This window comes from Eubalaena glacialis, chromosome 4 (genome assembly GCF_028564815.1).
Source record: "Eubalaena glacialis isolate mEubGla1 chromosome 4, mEubGla1.1.hap2.+ XY, whole genome shotgun sequence".
In the NCBI taxonomy this organism is placed as follows: Eukaryota; Metazoa; Chordata; class Mammalia; order Artiodactyla; family Balaenidae; genus Eubalaena; species Eubalaena glacialis.
Genome location: NC_083719.1, coordinates 111221887 through 111242033, shown reverse-complemented (window position 1 = coordinate 111242033; position 20147 = coordinate 111221887). Strand labels below are relative to the sequence as shown.

The 20147-nt window shown below is 36.7% G+C and overlaps 2 protein-coding genes across 5 annotated transcripts in view; both read left to right on the top strand.

The window, feature by feature from the left end:
• AFF4 (ALF transcription elongation factor 4) overlaps window positions 1–20147 on the top strand; it is a 97192-nt gene that overhangs the window by 14695 nt on the left and 62350 nt on the right. For 3 of the 4 annotated variants that reach the window (XM_061189595.1, XM_061189596.1, XM_061189593.1), the window contains exon 2: window positions 18601–18727. In XM_061189595.1, the coding sequence (XP_061045578.1) occupies window positions 18605–18727 (123 nt within the window). In that variant the 5' untranslated portion in view covers window positions 18601–18604. Of the gene's footprint in view, window positions 1–18039; window positions 18132–18600; window positions 18728–20147 lie in introns of all 4 variants that reach the window. The other variant, XM_061189594.1, reaches the window with a different exon arrangement.
• LOC133089946 (DNA excision repair protein ERCC-8-like) lies at window positions 13818–14759 on the top strand. The gene has a single exon (XM_061188164.1). It carries the CDS (start codon window positions 13822–13824, stop codon window positions 14671–14673), a length of 852 nt encoding a protein of 283 aa, XP_061044147.1. The 5' UTR covers window positions 13818–13821; the 3' UTR covers window positions 14674–14759.

The following is a 20147-nucleotide window of genomic DNA, read 5'->3' as shown; positions in this document are numbered from 1 at the left end:
ATAGCTGGGTCATATGGTAATTCTATGTTATACTTTTAGAGTGACCATCAAACTGTTTTCCACAGCAGCTGCACCACTTTACATTTTTACCAGCACTGCACAAGGGTTCTAATTTCTCCATATTCTTGCCAACACTTGTTTTTTGTTTGTTTTTTTAAATTTTAATTTGTTGATAATAGCCATCCTGATGGGTGTGATGTTGTATCTCTTAGTTTTGATTTGCATTTCCCTAATGACTGATGATGTTGAGCATCTTTTCATGTGTTTATCGGCCATTTGTATATTTTCCTTGGAGAAAAACTTATTCAAATCCTTTTCCCATTTTTTGACTGAGTTGTTTGTCTTGGTATTCTTGTGGAAAATCTGTTACAAATGTGAGGTATAGGGACTTCCCTGGTGGTCTAGTGGTTAAGACTCTGCTTCCACTGCAGGGGGCGTGGGTTCGACCCCTGGTCAGGGAACTACAATGCCGCATGAGGCGTGATGTGGCCAGGAAAAAAAAAAAAGTGAGGTGTATTTCCGGACTCCCAGTTCTCTTTTCTTGATCTATAGGTTTGTAGTAAATTTTGAAATTGGGAAGTGTGTGTCTTCCAGCTTTGTTCTTTTGCAAGGTTGTTTTGACTGTTCTGGATCCTTTGAATTTCCATGTGAATTTTAGTATCAACTTGTCAATTTCTGTGAAGAAGTCAGCTGGGATATTGTTAGGGATGCTGTAGAAACTGTAGATCAATTAAGGGAGTATTTTCATCTTAATAAATCCATGAATAGGATTGTTTCCATTTACTTAGGTCTTTAATTTCTTTCAGTAATGTTTTGTAGTTTTCAGAGTGTAAGTTTTGCTGTTCTTCTGTTAAATTTTTTTCTAAGTATTTTATTCCTTTTGAAGATATTGTAAATGGAATTGTTTTCTTAATTTCATTTTTGGTTTGTTTATTGCTACTGTACAGAAATACAATCCTTTTTTTTTTTTTTAAATTTATTTATTTATCTATCTATCTGTTTATTTATTGGCTGCGTTGGGTCTTCGTTGCTGCGCGCGGACTTTCTCTAGTTGCCGCGAACGGGAGCTACTCTTCGTTGCGGTGCGTGGGCTTCTCATTGCAGTGGCTTCTCTTGTTGCAGAGCACAGGCTCTAGGCGCACGGGCTTCAGTAGTTGTGGCACGTGGGCTCAGTAATTGTGGCTCGCAGGCTGTAGAGCGCAGGCTCAGTAGTTGTGGCGCACGGGCTTAGTTGCTCCGCGGCATGTGGGATCTTCCCGGACCAGGGCTCGAACCCGTGTCCCCTGCATTGGCGGGTGGATTCTTAACCACTGAGCCACCAGGGAAGTCCAATACAATCCTTTTTTGTGTGTGTATCGATCTTGTATCCTGCAACCTTGTTGAACTCGTTTATTAGCTCTAACAGATTTTCAGTGGATTCTTCATGGTTTTCTATGTACAACATCATCATTTTACTTTTCCTTTCCAGCTCAGATGCCTTTTATTTCTATTTCTTGCCTAACTGACTGACTAGAACCTCCATACAGTATTGAATAGAAGTGGTGAAAGGACATCCTTGTCTTGTTCTTGATCTTAGGGGAAAAGTATTCAGTCTCTCACCATTAAATATGATAGCTGTGTTTTCCTTGTAGATGCACTTTATTAGCTTGAGGAAATTCCCTTCTCTTTTATTCATAGTTTGTTGAGTGTTTTTGTCAAGAAGGGATGTCGCAACTTGTCAGATGCATTTTCTCCGTCCGTTGAGATGGTCATTTGGTTTTTGTCCTATATTCTATTGTTATGGTGTGTTACTTTAATTGATTTTTGGATGTTAAGCCAATCCTGCATTCCTCACTTAGTCATGGTGTATAATCCTTTGTAATGTTGCTGGATTTGGTTTGTTGATATTTTGTTGAGGATTTTTATATATATATAATAAGCTTTTTATTGATCTGTAGGTTTTTTTCCTGTAATGTCTTTGTCTGGTTTTCATATCAGGGTACTATTGCCCTTACAAAATGAATTGGAAGGAGTTTCCTCCTTTCCATTGTTTGGGAAGAGTTTGTGAAGGATTAGTGTTAATTCTTCTTTAAATATTTGTTAGAATTCAGCAATGAAGCCATGCAGTTCTGAGCTTTTATTTATAGGCAGTTTTTGGACTACTAATTCAGTCTCTTCACTTGTTATGGGTCTATTCAGGCTTCCTGTTACTTCTTTTTTTTTCCCTAAATAAATTTATTATTTATTTATTTATTTATGGCTGGATTGGGTCTTCCTTGCTGCGTGTGGGCTCTCTCTAGTTGCGGTGAGCAGGGGCTGTTCTTTGTTGCAGTGCACGGGCTTCTCATTGTGGTGGCTTCTCTTGTTGCGAAGCATAGGCTCTAGGCACGCAGGCTTTGGTAGTTGTGGCACATGGGCTTAGTTGCTCCGCGGCGTGTGGGATCTTCCCGGACCAGGGTTCGAACCCGTGTCCCCTGCTGGCGGATTCTTAACCACTGCGTCACCAGGGAAGTCCCCCTGTTACTTCTTGAATTATGTAATTTGGTGTCTTTTTAGGAATTTTGTCCATTCCATCTAGGTTATCTACTTTGCATACAGTTTTTCATCATATTCCCTTATAATCCTTTTTATTTCTGTAAGGTTGGTAATATTGTTCCCTCTTCATTCCTGCTTTTAGTAATTTGAGTTCTCTCTCTTTTTTTTTGGTCGTTGTAACTAAAGGTTTTTCAATCTTCTTAATCTTTTCAAAGGACCAATTTTTGGTTTTGCTAGTTTTCTATATAATTTTTCTATTCTCTTTTATTTCTACTCTAATCTTCATTTATTTCCTCCCTTCTGCTCACATTTGGTTTAGTTGACTTTTAATTTTTTTAGTTTCTTAAGACTGATTTGAGATCTTTCTCCTTGCTTAATAACAGTGTTTGTAGTTATACATTTCCCTTTAAGCACAGCTTTAGCTGCATCTCATAAATTTTGGCATGGGGTTTTGTTTTTATTATCTTAAAGGGTTTCCTTCCTCTTGTGATTCCTTCTTTGACCAACTGGTTATTTAGGAGTGTATTGTTTAACTTCTATATGTTTGTGAATTTCTCAATTTTCCTTCTGCTCTTGATTTCTAATTTCATCCCATTATGATCCAAAAACATACTTGGTGTGATTTCAGTCCTTTTAGGTTTATTTAGACTTGTTTTACGGCCTTACATACAATCTATCCTGGAGAATGTTCCGTGTGCACTTGAGAAGAATGTGTATTCTGCTTTTGTTGAGGGTTCTATATCTGTTAGATCTAGTTGAATTATTACAGTGTTGTTCAATTTAGTGTATCAAAACCTGAGAGACTGTAATATTTGTTCTACTCATATCCTTTATCTCTTGAATAACACCAGATTGTTTTAATGATATGAGACCTCAGTCATTTCTGATAGGGAAACAGGCAGTTTAAGCAGAAGGTTGGGAGCCTGAATTATTTAAAGGAATGCACTAGTCTGAAGCCCATTAATAAGGTCATGAAGATAAAGGAAAAGTTGACAAAGATAAGGTTTCTTTATTCTCTTTTCAAAAACAGCTTTATTGAGGAATAATTTGCATTCCATAAAATTCACTTGTTTTTAAGTGTACAATTCATTGATTTTTAATCCGTTTATGAGTGTGCAACTATCACCACAATGTAATTGCAGAACATTTTCATCACCCTAAAAAGATCTGTTGTGTCCATTTACAGTCACTCTTCATTCTTTGTTTTACCCTTTACTCTTTTTATGGCGGCAGGGGTGGGTGCACCACGTGGCTTGTGGGATCTTTGTTCCCTGACCAAGGATCGAACCTGGGGCCCCGGCAGTGAGAGCGCCAAGTCCTAACCACTGGACCACCCCTTTATTCATTTTATTTTATTTCATTTCATTTCATTTATTTGTTCTGTGGCATGTGGGATCTTCCTGGACCAAGGATCGAACCCGTGTCCCCTGCATTGGCAGGCAGATTCTTAACCACTGTGCCACCAGGGAAGGTCCCCCCTTTTTTCTTGTATAGTGTTAAATACTCAAGTACATTCAAATAGTTCTCTCATCTAATCCTTATCATCAGATTAGTATGGACATTTTATAAAAGACAAAACTGAGGTTTAGGGAGATTATTTGCCTAAATCGTATGTCTAGTATGTTATATAATCACAACTAAACATCAGGTATCCCTAATTGTCCCATTTATAAAATCATGGTGCCTCAGCTGTTTACAGCTCAATTGAAGTTTGGAAGTTATGTTACTTTGTTAAGGTATTTAATAAGTTAATAAAGAGGTAATTGTCTGTATTGGTTTTTGGTTACTAGATGTTTTATGTTTGAGAGTTTTTATTAGCAAGAATACCACTCTACATCAAGATTATCCAATAGTCTTTGCTTATAACTAAACCACCTGAATCACTACGATTTGAAGAACTGTGTATTAGGAAATAGAGGGTCATCTTGCGAATTAATACCTTAGCCTCTTTGATACTGATTATGGAGAAATAAGGGAGGACATCCCTTTTTCCTCCAAATGTTCTTCCAGTAGATAGTTACTGCACATGTACCATATGCTCTGAGGTATTTTTGATGCTCTTCTGAGATTGCTATTCTCTTTTTTTCTTTTCTTTTTTGGCTTCGCCGCACGGCTTGTGGGGTCTTCCCGGATCAGGGATTGAGCCTGGACCCCGGCAGTGAAAGTGCCGAGCGCTAACCACTGGACTGCCAGGGAATTCCCTGAGATTGGTATTCTTAACCTCTCTCTCATTTCCTTCCGTTTTCTCCCCAGGAGGTCCTAAGGATCTTCAGAGAAAAATAAATGACTGAGAAATAACTTTTCAAATTTGTCCAGTTCCGCTATAAATGCAGTTTCACTTGGACAGAGTTGCTAGTAGTGGGTGGATAAGACTTAGAATAACTGCAATGGGTAGCAGAGGCTGCCTATCAAAGCCAGCCCTTTCCTTCCTTTAGTACCTCAATCCCATGTAGTCCATAGTATAATTCACTTTTAGTCTCTTCAGATACTAGGTAACTGAGAAGTAAAGATACAGGTAGCACATTATCTGTAGTATAGACATTTAAAGTTATTTATTTAGATTGATTTTAGTTACACCACAGAAATAAAGAATGGAAAACTCCAGAGAGGCTAAACAGATGCAGATCAAGGTGAAAGTCAAAAAGGCAGCCAAAGGGACTTCCCTCGTGGTCCAGTGGCTAAGACTCCATGGTCTCAATGCAGGGGGCCCAAGTTTGATCCCTGGTCAGGGAACTAGATCCCACATACCGCAACTGAACATCCCGCATGCCGCAACTAAGACCCAGGTGTAGCCAAACAAATTAAAAAAGAAAAAACAAAAAAAAACCAGCCAGAAACAAATCAAGAGACTTGGAGAGAGTATTGACAAACTTTGAGAGTATTGAAAACCATGTGTGAAGTTTGCATCTTAGATTGAGGAGAGTTTAGGCATGGCCTTCCTGTAGTTTGGGAGTGGTCCTGAAAGAGGAGGCAGACGAGTTGAAGGAGGTGGTCAGTAGAATTAGGATGCAGTTTAGCATAAGATTAAATCCTAACCCTATATTCCTCAGCTAAGATATAGGGCAGGTTGGGAAAGCATAGTTATTACATAATCAAAAGACTATCACTTTAATAGAAAAATGGGCAAAAGATGTAAATAGGCAGTTCACAAGAGAAGAAATATGAATGGCTAAGTAGGACATGAAAAAGATATGTGGTTTAACTATCGGAGAAATTGACTAGAAAGCAGTTGACTATGAGCTTTATAAGGTCAAAGACCGTGAGTCATTCTCCGTTTTATCTCTGGCTCCTAGGACAGTACCTAGAAATAGTAGACAGGCTCATGTATTTGTTGAATGAATGAAATAAATAACGTTGGAATAATTTTTTTTTTACTTCTTAGATTGGTGACATGATTAAAAAAGACTCATAATGCCTAGGATTGAAAATGGCATGGTTAAAGGGCAGTTTCATACTCCATTGGGACGCTGTCAATTAGCACAATCTTTTCGAAAAGCAGTTTAGTGATATACGTTAAAATGGTATAGCATATATCCTTTGACTCAGCAATTTCACGTGGAGAAATTTATCTGAAACTGAAATAGTGTGCGGGCATGCACGTGCATGCATACACACACAATCATTATAATGTTTATCATACTAAATTCCGGATACAACCTAACTATCAGGGGCTTTCTGGTTAAATGAATACTATGCAGTCAATCAAAGAATGAAAATTCGTATGTATTGATATGGAACTATGTTCATTACTTATTAAATGAAATAACTGTGTGTGTAACAGTTTTCTACACGACTAATGTGTGACTCTTTGCAATTTTAAAGGGAAGTTTCACTTCCCTGAAACTATTGGTGACTTCTACTTTCTACTTTATGTTAATCATATTAGAGTTTTTGAGCAAAGAGCGAGTATTACTTGTGTAATTGGAAAAACAGACCCATCAAGGTTTATCTCTTTTGAAAAAGGAACCCTCTACACTGTTGGTGGGAATGTAAATTGGTGTAGCCACTATGAAGAACAGTATGGAGTTTCCTTAAAAAAACTAAAAATAGAGTTACTATATGATCCAGCGATCCCACTCCTAGGCATATATCTGGAGAAAATTATAATTCAAAAAGATACATACACCCCAGTGTTCATAGCAGCGCTGTTTACAGTAGCCAGGACATGAAAGCAACCTAAGTGTCCATCAACAGATGAATGGATAAAGATGATGTGGAATATATACACAATGAAATATTACTCAGCCATCAGAAAGAATGAAATAATGCCATTTGCAGCAACATGGATGGACCTAGAGATTATCATACTAAGTAAAGTAAGTCATCAGAGAAAGACAAATATGATATTGCTTATATGTGGAATCTAAAAAAATGATGCAGGGCTTCCCTGGTGGCGCAGTGGTTGAGAATCTGCCTGCCAATGCAGGGGACACGGGTTCGAGCCCTGGTCTGGGAAGATCCCACATGCCGCGGAGCAACTAGGCCCATGAGCCACAACTACTGAGCCTGCGCGTCTGGAGCCTGTGCTCTGCAACAAGAGAGGCTGCGATAGTGAGAGGCCCGCGCACCGCAATGAAGAGTGGCCCCCGCTCGCCGCAACTAGAGAAAGCCCTCACACAGAAATGAAGACCCAACACAGCCAAAAATAAATAAATTAAAAAAAAAATGATGCAAATGAATTTATTTACAAAACACAAATAGACTCACAGACGTAGAAACAAACTTGTGGTTACCAGAGGGGAAAGGGGGGAGGGATAAATTAGGAGTTTGGGTTTAAAATATACACACTACTATAATATAAAGTAGGTAACCAGCAAGGACCCACTGTATAGCACAGGGAAGTATACTCAGTATCTTGTAGTAACCCATAATGGAAAGGAATCTGAATATATACATATATATGTGTATAACTGAATCCCTTTGCTGTATACCTGAAACTAACACAATGTTGTAAATAACTATATTTCAATAAAAATTTTTTTAGAAAGGTTTATCTCTGTTGGAAAATACAAAAGTGGAAGACTGTTCCTTATTAACATTTACAGGAACAGCCAAAATATTTACTAGGGACAAGAAAGAAGATTTACCTAAATAGAGAGACATCCTTCATATTATGTGTGAAAACTGGATATTCACATTTCAGTTTTCTTGTGTTTAGCTTATGAGAATAGTAGTTGGCATATTTTGCTATTAGTTGAGTTAGTTGTATCTCATTCTTTCTATATACTCAACACCTAACAATTCTACTTCTGAGTTTACCCTAAAGAAATAATGAGGTCATCAGTCATATGGCATACATTGTGTTGCATCTACTTTTCCTCACAAAACAGCATTTATGGAAATTCCTCCAAGGTAACTGGCAGTGATCTACCTCATTTGTTTTAATAAACAATGGTTTATTTAAGCATTTCTTTGTTCTTGGGCATTCAGTTATTTTAAATTGTTTTACCACTAAAAACAGTGCTGCAGGAAACATCTTCATAGCTTATGGCTGTGCTTTTAATTCTGTGGAATGTAGTCCCACGAGTGAGGTTACTGGGCTGAAGGATTTGTCTTTTTTCTGGCTGAGTTTGAAATGTCTTCACCATTTTGTAACTGTCATCTTAGAAAAGTACGTGGTTTTTAACTGTTGTTATTAAATAAAACATTTGTTTAAAATTATTTATTTATTTATTTATTTAGGCTGGGCCGGGTCTTAGTTGTGGCATGCAGGATCTTTTAGTTGCAGCATGCTGGCTCTTAGTTGCGGCATTTATGTGGGATCTAGTTCCCCGACCAGGGATTGAACCCTGACCCCCTGCATTGGGAGCGAGGAGTCTTACCCACTGGACCACCGGGGAAGTCCCAAAACATTTTATTACTGAATTGGGTTTGTTAAGTATTAAAATCCCATATATGTTTGGGTTTATTTCGTCCCTCTGTTTTACTGATCAGTTTGTTCATTTTTGTGCACTACCGTGCTATTTTGATAATGGTGATGGCTTATAGTAAGTTTTAATCTAGTGTGGCCAATTCTTCTTGTTCTCTCCCCAATGCTAAGTATTTAATAGATGCTTGTTGCATATTAAGTTAATAGTACACTTAATAATAAACATTAAATCTTGCTTTAGATAAATTTTGGATGCCCATTTACTTTAGGGAGCTGAGCTTGGCATGTGGATGTTGTCCCCTCCTAGCAGTGTAATAAATGTAATTTCTTTCTGACGTGTAATAAATTGTGACACAGAGGAGGAGTTGAGGAGAATTGGATATCGGTGTGAATTTGGAGACAGGGGTGCACCTTAGTCATGAGAGAGATACTTTAAGCCCTAAGGAGAGACAGCTTGATGGTAAATCCCAAGGCTAAAAAATGTTGGAAAGCACCCATAGTGCTCTAATATGTAAATTTTATCACTCTTATCCTTCCATCTTTTTTTTTTTAATTTTCTATTTTTATCTCTCTTTTTTTTTTAAGCTTTTAATTAATAGTTTAATACTGTTATGGTCATAAACCATATTCTGTAGGATTTAATTCATTTGAAATTTGTTGAAATTCTTTATAGCTCAGCATAGGTCAATTTTGGTAAATGTTCTGTGTGTAGTTGTTGAGTGTAATGTTCTATATATTCGGTATACAACAGTTTGGTCTATCTATCTATCTATCTATCTATCTATTTATTTATTTATTTATGGCTGCATTGGGTCTTCATTGCTGCACACAGGCTTTCTCTAGTTGTGGCGAGCGGGGGCTGCTCTTCGTTGCAGTGCACAGGCTTCTCATTGCGGTGGCTTCTCTTGTTGGGGAGCACGGGCTCTAGGCGCGCGGGCTTCAGTAGTTGTGGCACGCGGGCTCAGTAGTTGTGGCTTGCGGGCTGTAGAGCACAGGCTCAGTAGTTGTGGCACACAGGCTTAGTTGCTCCATGGCATATGGGATCTTCCCAGACCAGGGCTCGAACCCGTGTCCCCTGCATTGGCAGGCGGATTCTTAACCACTGTGCCACCAGGGAAGTCCCAATCCTTCCATCTTTTATTTTGAAAAATCTCACACCTATAAGAAAAGTATAATATACATCTGTATACCCTTCACCTAGATTGTTAACATTTTTACTGCGAGCATTTAATTGCTGCTGCTGCTACTCTTCCTTCTCCTCTTCCTGACTCTTTCCCTCCCTCACCCTCTGTCTTTCCCTCCTTCCTTTATCCATCCCTCTCTCTCTCTGTGTCTCTCTGTCTGTCTCTCCCACCCTCCGCACACATACTATCTATAAAGATGCTATCTATACATAATAAATATATATTCCAGTGGTCATTGAACCATTTGAGAGTTGGCAAATATGATGGTATTTCGCCTGTGTGTTGTGTATGTCCTAAGTAAGAATCAAAGATTTTCTCCTGCATAAACAAATACAGTTATCACATTGCTATGATTATCTGAAATACCATTCATATGGAAAATTTCCCAAGTTTCCCATTAATGACCTTCACAACCATTTTTTCCTCCTCAGATCCAGGGTCTGGGGTATGAAGGATCATGCATTGCATTTAGTTGTGTCCTCTTTCTTTCTTTCTTATTTATTTATTTATTTATGGCTGCGTTGGGTCTTCGTTGCCGCACGCGGGCTTTCTCTAGTTGTGGTGAGCGGGGGCTACTCTTTGTTGCAGTGTGTAGGCTTCTCATTGCGGTGGCTTCTCTTGTTGCAGAGCACGGGCTCTAGGTGCACAGGCTTCAGTAGTTGTGGCACGTGGGCTCAGTAGTTGTGGCTCATGGGCTTAGTTGCTCCACGGCATGTGGGATCTTCCTGGACCAGGAATTGAACCCGTGTCCCTGCATTGGCAGGCGGATTCTTAAGCACTGTGCCACCAGGGAAGTCCTGTTGTGTCATCTTGAATGTAGAATATAGACATAATCTCCAGTGCCTGCTCCTGTCTGTTTGTCTCTCCTTTTGTTCTCTGACATTGTTTGAAGAGTCCAGGCCAGTTTTGAAGAATGTTTCTCAGTTTAGGTTTGTATGCTTACTTGTGATTAGATTCAGGTTAAATATTTTTAGCAGGTGGAATACTGAGGTGGTGATATGTCTTTCGTGCATCACATTGGAAGGCACATGATGTCAGTTTGCCCCATTATTGATATGTTAAGTCTGATCACTTGATTATGGGTAGTGTTTACTTCTCTACTTCAAAGATTTTTTTCTTTATACTTGATATTCTGTGGGGGTGATACTGAATATTCCATTGCCTCCAAAATTTTTACCCAGTGGTTTTAGCATCCATTGATGTTTTTTGCCTCAATTATTACTTTAGTGGCTACAGAAAAGCGATTTTTTAATTCTTTCATTTCTTCTACATTTATTAGTTGGCATTCTTCTATGAAGAAGTACATTTGCTCCCTGACTTATTTGTCTTTTAATTTTATTCTTTGCTATTATTGCTGCGGATTCAGGGATTTTTCTTTTGTTTTTAAGTATAGTTGATTTACAATATTGTGTTAGTTTCAGGTGTACAGCATAGTGATTCTGGCTTTTTTGAGGATTATATTCCATTATAGGTTTTTACAAGATATTGGGTATAGTTCTCAGGGATTCTTTTTTTATTCAATTTGTTATATTCCATTGCTTGTTCATTGTGATGCTCATGTTTTAAAATTTGACCAGTGAGAGCCCCTTCAAGCTGGTTCTCGTGTCCTTTTGATGTATCTCCATCTGTTTTTGAGCATTTTCTTACTGTTACAACAAGATATTTTAGGCTCACTTTTTACCTTCCTTGCTATAGCTCTGGAATTAGCTATTTCCCCAAGAAGTCCTGTTCCATTTTAGCAGGGAATGATATTAGAAAACAAAATTTGGTTGCTGAGGGTGCTTCTTTCTACCAGATTGTCACTGCTTCTAGACTCTTTCAGTGGATGGAGCTAGAGACACCATATGTGTGTGTGTGTATATATGTATATGTGCGTATATATACTTAGATATAATTTATTTTATTTTTAATATAAGTATGAGTTCATAGTACTACTTCCTAATCCCCAAAGGTTCTTTTTCTCCTTATTCCACTCTATATTTGTATCTGTTTTCTCATAATAAGGTCCTTGGTTCCCTAAAAGTTTCAGGATGTTTACATTTACTTATTTGTTCAGTCTTGTAGCAATAAAATTGCTACACCATTATCTTTACCAGCAACCAACCTAACTAAAGTTGCAGATATTTCTTTGCATTTCTTTTTGTCCCTAGGATTTCATTTAAAACTGTTTTGAATTTTACTGAATTGGGAAGAAATAGAAAATATTAACAGACCAATTACCAGTAATGAAGTTGTATCAATGATTTAAAAAGTCCCAACGAACAAAAGTGTAGGACCAAATGGCTTCACAGGAGAATCCTACCAAACATTTAGAGAAGAGTTAACACCTATCATTCTCAAACCGTTCCAAAAGATTGCAAAGGAAGGAGTATTTCCAAACTCATTCTTTGAGGCCAGCATTACCTTGATACAGACACAGACAACACAAAAAAAGAAAATTACAGACCAGTATCACTGATGAATGTAGATACAAAAATCTTCAACAAAATGTTAGCAAACTGAATTCAATAATACATTAAAAGAATAATACACCATGATCAAGTGGGATTTATATCAGAGGTTCAAGGGGGTGGTTCCACATCTGCAAATCAATCAGTGTTATACACATTAACAAATTGAAGAATAAAAATTATATGATCATTTCAATAGATGCAGAAAAAGCCTCAGACAGAATTCAATGTCCATTTATGATAAAAAGCTCTCCACAAAGTGGGTTTAGAGGGAACATACCTCAACATAATAAAGGCCGTATATGATAAGCCTGCAGCTAACAACATAATGGTGAAAAGCTGAAAGCATTTCCTCTAAGATCAGGAACAAGATAAGGATGTCTACTTTTGCCATTTTTATTCATCATAGTATTGGAAGTTCTAGCCACAGCAAACAGGTAAGAAAAAGAAATGAATCCAAATTGGAAAAGAAGAAGTAAAAACTGTCACTGTTTGCAGGTGACATGATACTATAAATAGAAAATTCTAAAGACATCACCAAAAAGCTACTAGAGCTCATCAGTGAATTCGGTAAAGGTGCAGGATAAAAAATTATTATACAGAAATCTGTTGCATTTCTATACACTAACAATGAACTATGAAAATAATCCTATTTACAATTGCATCGAAAAGAATAAAATACCTAGGAGTAAACTAAGGAGGTAAAGGATCTGTATTTGGAAAACTATAAGACACTGATGAAAGAAATTGAAGATGATACAGATAGATGGAAAGAGATAACGTGTTCATGAATTAAAAGAATTAATGTTATTAAAATGACCATACCACCCAAGGCAATGTACAGATTCAATGCAATCTCTATCAAAATACAAGTGGCACTTTTCACAGAACTAGAACAAATAATTTTAAAATTTGTATGGAAATAGAAAAGACCTTGAATAGCCAAAACAGTCTTGAGAAAGAAGAACAAAGCTGTAGGTATCATGTCCCCCGATTTCAAACCATACTGCAAATATACAGCTATCAAAACAGTATGGTACTGGCACAAAAACAGACACATAGATCAGTGGAACAGAACAGAGAGCTCAGAAATGAACTCATACGTACATGAGCAATTAATCTATGACAAAGGAGACAAGAATATACAATGAGGGAAATACAGCCTCTTCAGTAAATGGTGTTGGGAAAACTGGACAGCTATATGCAAAAGAGTCAAACTGTACTACTCTCTAACACCATGTACAAAAATAAATTCAAAATGAATTAAAGACTTAAATGTAAGACCTGAAACCATAAAACTCTTAGAAGAAAACATAGTATGCTCTTTGACATTGGTCTTAGTAATATTTTTTGATATACTCCCTCAGGCAAGGGAAACAAAAGCAAAAATAAACAAATGGGACTGTGTCAAACTAGAAAGCTTTTTGCACAGTGAAGGAAACGATCAACAAAATGAAAAGGCCGCCTACTGAGTGGGAGAAGATATTTCCAAATGCTCTGTCAGATAAGTGGTTAATATCCAAAATGTAAAAGAACTCATACAGCTCAACATAAAAAACACAAACAGCCCAATTGAAAAATGGCCAGAGGATCTGTAGACATTTTTCCAAGGAAGACATATAGATGGCCAAGAGGCACAGGAGAGATGCTCAGCATCGTTAATCATCAGGGAAATGCACATCAAAACCACAATGAGATGTCACCTCACACACAATAGCCATTATCAAAAGACAACAAATAAAAAGTGTTGGGGAGTGTTCTGTCATGGCGCCGTCCAGTTCACAAGCCGGTGTGAAGGGACGGGATGCTAGGGTTTTTGTCGGCACGACAAGCGGGTTTGGACGACCCTCTTCGCCTTCAGAGAGCGGAGTCCACACGGAGGGTTTTGGGACTGGAGTTAAACAAAGACAGAGATGTTGAAAGGATCCATGGCAGTGGAGTTAACACCCTTGACATTGACCCTGTTGAAGGGAGATACATGTTAACAGGTGGTTCAGATGGTGTGATTGTGCTTTATGATCTTGAGAACTCCAGCAGACAACCTTATTACACATGTAAAGCAGTGTGTTCCGTTGGCAGAAGCCATCCTGATGTTCACAAATACAGTGTGGAGACTGTACAGTGGTATCCTCATGACACTGGCATGTTCACATCAAGCTCATTTGATAAAACTCTGAAAGTATGGGATACAAATACTTTACAAACTGCAGATGTATTTAATTTTGAAGAAACAGTTTATAGTCATCATATGTCTCCAGTTGCCACCAAGCACTGTTTGGTAGCAGTTGGTACTAGAGGGCCCAAAGTACAACTTTGTGACTTAAAGTCTGGATCCTGTTCCCACATTCTGCAGGGTCACAGTCAAGAAATATTGGCAGTTTCCTGGTCACTGCGTTATGAGTATATCTTGGCAACTGCAAGTGCTGACAGTAAAGCAAAATTATGGGATGTGAGGAGAGCATCAGGATGTTTGATTACTCTTGATCAGCATAATGGGAAAAAGTCACAAGCAGTTGAATCAGCAAACACTGCTCATAATGGGAAAGTTAATGGCTTATGTTTTACAAGTGATGGGCTTCACCTCCTCACTGTTGGTACAGATAATCGAATGAGGCTCTGGAATAGTTCCAATGGAGAAAACACACTAGTGAACTAGGAAAAGTATGTAATGACAGTAGAAAAGGATTGAAATTCACTGTCTCCTGTGGCTGCAGTTCAGAATTTGTTTTTGTACCATATGGTAGCACCATTGCTGTTTATACAATTTACTCAGGAGAACAGATAACTATGCTTAAGGGACATTATAAAAGTGTTGACTGCTGTGTATTTCAGTCTAATTTCCAGGTAAGAATGATATTTAGGGGAATTTAGAATGTTCGGGTAGCTAGCTTGCCAGAGTAGTTGTATATAAAAGAGTAAATTGCAATTTCATTCTAAGGAATTATACTGTTTATCCACATCTGAGCTAGAGTTTATTAAATAGAGGATAGATTTTTTTTTAGGTGGCATAGGATGTCTCTGTGAATCAGTATAATACTGTGCAACTTGACTGGGATAAATTCTTTCTTTTGTATATGGGCTCCATTTATTTGGCAGTTGAAAATCTCTGACAAATTAAAATAATTTCTTGCAAATGAGCTTTTGGGAAAAAAATGGAACATATGTGTCTCATCTCAAAAAAAAAAAAAAAAGTGTTGGGGAGGATGTAGAGGAAAGAGAACCCTTGTGCACTGTTGGTGGCATTGTAAATTGGTGCAGCCACTAAGGAAAACAATATGAAGATTCCTCAAAAAATTAAAAATAGAACTACCATATGATCCAGCAATTCCACTCCTGAGTATTTACCTGAAGAAAACAAAAACACTTGAGATATGTGCACCCTTATGTTCATTGCAGCATTATTTACAATAGCCAAGATATGGAAGCAACTGAAGTTCCCATCAGTAGATGAATGGATAAAGAAGATGTGATCTATAAATATTTATAATGGAAAATTACTCAGCCATAACAAAGAATGAAATTGTGCCATTTGCAACAATATGGATGGACCTAGAAGGTATTATGCTAAGTGAAATAAATTAGAGAAAGACAAATACTGTATGATTTCACTTATATGTGGAATCTGAAACAAACAAACAACAAAACAGAAACAGAGTTTTAGATACGGAGAACAAACAGGTGGTTGCCAGAGGGAAGGGATTGGGGGGGAAGGAAAGAAACAGGTGAGGGAGATTAAGAGGTACAAACTCCAGCTGCAAAGTAAATGAGTCAAGGGTTTGAAATATACAGTGTGGAGAATATGGTCATAACTATGTAATATCTTTGTATGGTGACATATCTTAGCTAGATTCATTGTGGTGATCAGTTTCAAATGTATAGAAATATCAAATCACTATGTTGTGTAACAGGAACTAGCATAGTGTTGTAGGTCAATTATACTTCAAAAACAAACTCAGAAAAAGAGATCTGATTTGTGGTTACCAGAGATTGGGGGGGTTGGGGTCGGGGTCCGGGGAATTGGATGAAGGCAGTCAAAAGGTACAAACTTCCAGTTATAAATAAGTACTAGGGAGGTACTGTACAACATGATTAATAAAATTAACAGTGCTGTATGTTTTATATGAAAGTTGAGAGTAAATCATTAGTTATCACAGGAAAAATAATTTTTTTCTATTTCTTTAATTCTGTATCTATATGAGATGGATGTTCACTAAACTTACTGTTATGATCACTTCATGACATATCAAATTATTATACTGTACACCTTAAACTTGTACAGTGCTGTGTATTAATTATATCTCAGTAAAACTGGAAGAAAAAATTTGTTTGTTATTAATATATCAACTTAAAATAAGTACCGGATGGGTACTTAAACAATTTACCTTAAGTAATTAAAAATCTTAGATGGAGAACCTCCTTTCTACTTGCTAATTTTCTTTTAGAAATTATTTTATCTAGTAGTCAGATTTTGTTGTGATACAGCAATTTGTTAGTTTTTACTGAGTCCTGTTTCAGTACAGTTGCAGATGTCCTGAGGAATATAGTTTTGCCTCTACAAACAGAGATATACTTCAAATTGAGTCATACTTAAATTTCATAATAATTTTAGGGCAGCTCAAGTGGAATTACTGGAATTACTGCTTTGGGGAAAACTTTATTTTAGGCAGAGATACTGATGTTGAAAGACACAGGAGAAAAAAATAGAACTGACGTATTAGATGTGAAAATAAGTCAAATCAGAAAAAAATTAGAGAATAAGAGCTACAACTGGAATATTAGTTCTTATAAGCAATCATTTAATTTCATTATGAGCTTCTTGGCAGCCTTGTTTAAAAGAGGAAATATTCAGTGTGATGACTTATTGTTTAAGAAAAGATTTTTTATCATTGAATTATAGGAGGAATTTTATTGTGGGAATCATCCGTTTTTGAAGTAAATGTTCACGTGTTTCTTGCATGATTATTTTAGTGCTGTTGAATACATAAAATTAAATCATAGTTTAAATAAGGCATTTCTGTTGTTTTCTGATCTTTCAAGAATTAAATTTAGGGAAACATAAGGAAGTTGGTCGTTAACATAGACCCTAACAGATACAGATAAATTTGTATGTTGCAGCACCATAGCTCTAGAGGTCTATTTGAAACTTGATTGTTGGTGATATAGTTATTAGTTGGTTCAGGTGTGCTGGAGGATAATAAATGTTCTTTGTTTTTATTTTTGAATACCAAAGTGTAGATGTTTTATGGTATTTATTAAAGAAAGAATCAAATACTTATTGTGGTTCTGATGGGAGACCAAAGCAAGCACACACTATTTCCATAACCTCAAAATAGTTTATATTCTTTTATAAATTTATTAGAAAATTGTGCATATAAGAAAGAACTTGAATACACATTTGGACACTTAGAACATTTTTTTAAACACTAAATTGCTTTATTTGTATGATATTAAACTGTGCAAATCAGGATGTTTTATCTTTGAATGTTTATTTGTACTTATAAAAGTCCTCAAGAATATATTGGTTTTGCTGTCCATTCTCATTTTATGATTATAGTTTCCCCCAGTCTTGATTGACTTTAATTTTCTGATTTGATTTGACTTATGAACCATAAGGCTGGAAATACTCTACAGTATAACCTGGTTTTTCCCTTTGGCCTCCAACAGGACTTTCAAAACAAAACAAAACATAAGCAGGACAGATGATTAAATCTATCTCCTGGGAAGAGTGTGTTGACAACATTTTTCATTATCTATTTAACCAAAATTCCCGCTGCTATAAATAAACTATTTTCCTTGGTTTGTTCTTAGTGACAACAGTATGACAACATACTGTCATGATTATAGAAATGACACCCTCATTTACCCTTTCTCCCAAAAGACTTTTTCTTTTTCCATACAATTTCGACTACTGTTACTAACCCAAGTTAATTTTAGATTCTATTGCTGAAAGCCTCAGTTTTGCCATTTATTGAGGTGCTAATTGAAATATTAATGTATTTAGAGCAGAAATGTCGTTTTTTAGGGAATCTAGAGCAACAGCAAAGCTGAGGTCAAACTGCCATAAGGATGGACACCAAGGAAGCTGTGTTTGGGACAAAAAGAAATCAAGATAAGGTAGATGCAAAGTAGAGAAAAGCACTGGACCCTGGGGGGAGAGGGTGGTAGGTGGGAGTGGGTTGTATGCCTCTAATGGCAAAGAATAGCTAGATTTCTGAAGAGGAAACCACAGAAGGCTTATAGGAAATATTAAGAATTATGGGTTTAAGTACTACTTTCCCTCTGAATATAGAAGTTTTAGTTGACTTTTAGCTAGCAGAACACTTAAAAATTCATAAGGTTAAGTATTTCAGTGGGGTGGATCCTAATATTCTGGGCTAGTGTTTCCTGTCTGGATAGTTGTGGAAGACACTGTCGGTTTAGTTGATAAAACCGTTGCCAAAACCCAACTTCAGTACTAATGCCTGTTATTACTTGAAAGTTGAAAGGGAATCTCCGATTGAAGCGTTAAACTGACAAAATGAGTACAGAACATTTAATTTTTCCTCTTCTTTTTGTGATGTAAAGGTTGTGTTTCTCTTCATAGCAACATGAACCGTGAAGACCGGAATGTGCTGCGTATGAAAGAACGGGAAAGGCGGAATCAAGAAATTCAGCAGGGGGACGACGCCTTCCCACCTAGCTCTCCTCTCTTTGCTGAGCCATACAAAGTTGTAAGTTGTCCGTTGAATGTTTTTTCCCCGTAACATAACATTTTTTGCTTTTAAAATTTTTAAACTTGAGTTTTTATATTAGAAAGAGTTATTATGTTACATCTTTTAACAGTTTTTCCTTTTCTCATAATAGAATATACTTTTTTGGTGTAAACTTTTCATTGCAGTATAACATACATATAGAAAAGTACACAAAGTAAGTGTTACAAATGAAAGAATTTTCACCACATGAGCAACCTCACATAATTAGTACCCAAATCAAGAACTACAGCATTACTAGTGCCCTAAAGTCATCCTCACAACCCCCCACCCCCCACCCCCACCCCCACCCCCATTGCTACCCTCTACTCTTGAAATATGGTCTGGAGTAGCTCAAACATTCATATCTGTATTCCTGGCTCTACCACTAACCCTGAGCAGGCATTTCACCTTTCTGAGCCTTGAATTAAATTAAAAGTTTGTGAATCACTATGCATTGTCTGCTGTTTCCTTGGCTATTTGGGTATAACATCAAAGACAAATATTTCATAGATTCTTTTGTTTCTCCCTATTTCTTGCCATTTGCTTACTTAGTTTAGTAAGTTTCAGTGATTATTAGTAAGTTTGAATAAATGTGTCTTCAGCATCAATCTGATTCTTTTTCTGTTATCATATACTAAATTCTCTGATTTTCTATATGTTTAATGCTTAATTAACAATATCAAATTTAGATTAAAGCATGTTATCAGACTGTTCAATAAATTGAACTAATTGCTTTTTTTTTTTTTTTTTAACTATCATTGTACTTGATTTGGGATTACATAAAACACTGAATCTGATGACTCTATTGTAGCTGTAGTGGCCACAAATGTCTCTCTAATACTTGATTTGGCTTTGGATTTCATTGGAAGTATTATTATAATTTAAAGGCTTGTACTGTGTATAATAGTTGTAATACTATGTATTGCAGCACTAGTGACCATTGTTGGCTTTATAGTATGAGATTGAGGGTGTGTTAGACTTTTTTCTGATGAAATACGAATGTAACGACATATCCTGGGTTTACCCTTACAACATTTGGTGTTTGTAGAAACCATTTGGGAGCTCTATAAAAAACCATTTATTCAGAGCTTTTAAGGATTGTCCAATGAAGGGCAGTTATACTGACATCATTTATGAGTGTAACACAAAACTTTGGGATTAAAGACATTTTGGAAAAAAACGAGTTTGGTCCAGAATCTTTGAATCATACTACAATTTATTTTGTAATTACATTGTAATGAATTGGATTTGATTTCTGATCTTGATGTTGTCAATAAATTGCTGTAGATTTACCTCTCAGACTGATTTTCAAATAATCTAAAGTCATTACTGATTCCTGCCCACCTCAAAATAAATAGTGGTGGTTCAGGCTTTTCTGTTTGTTTCAAAGTCTTGATTT

Coding starts and splice junctions, on each gene's coding strand:
- LOC133089946 (XM_061188164.1), top strand. CDS start 13,822: ATGCTAGGGTTTTTGTCGGCACGACAAGCGGGTTTGGACGACCCTCTT.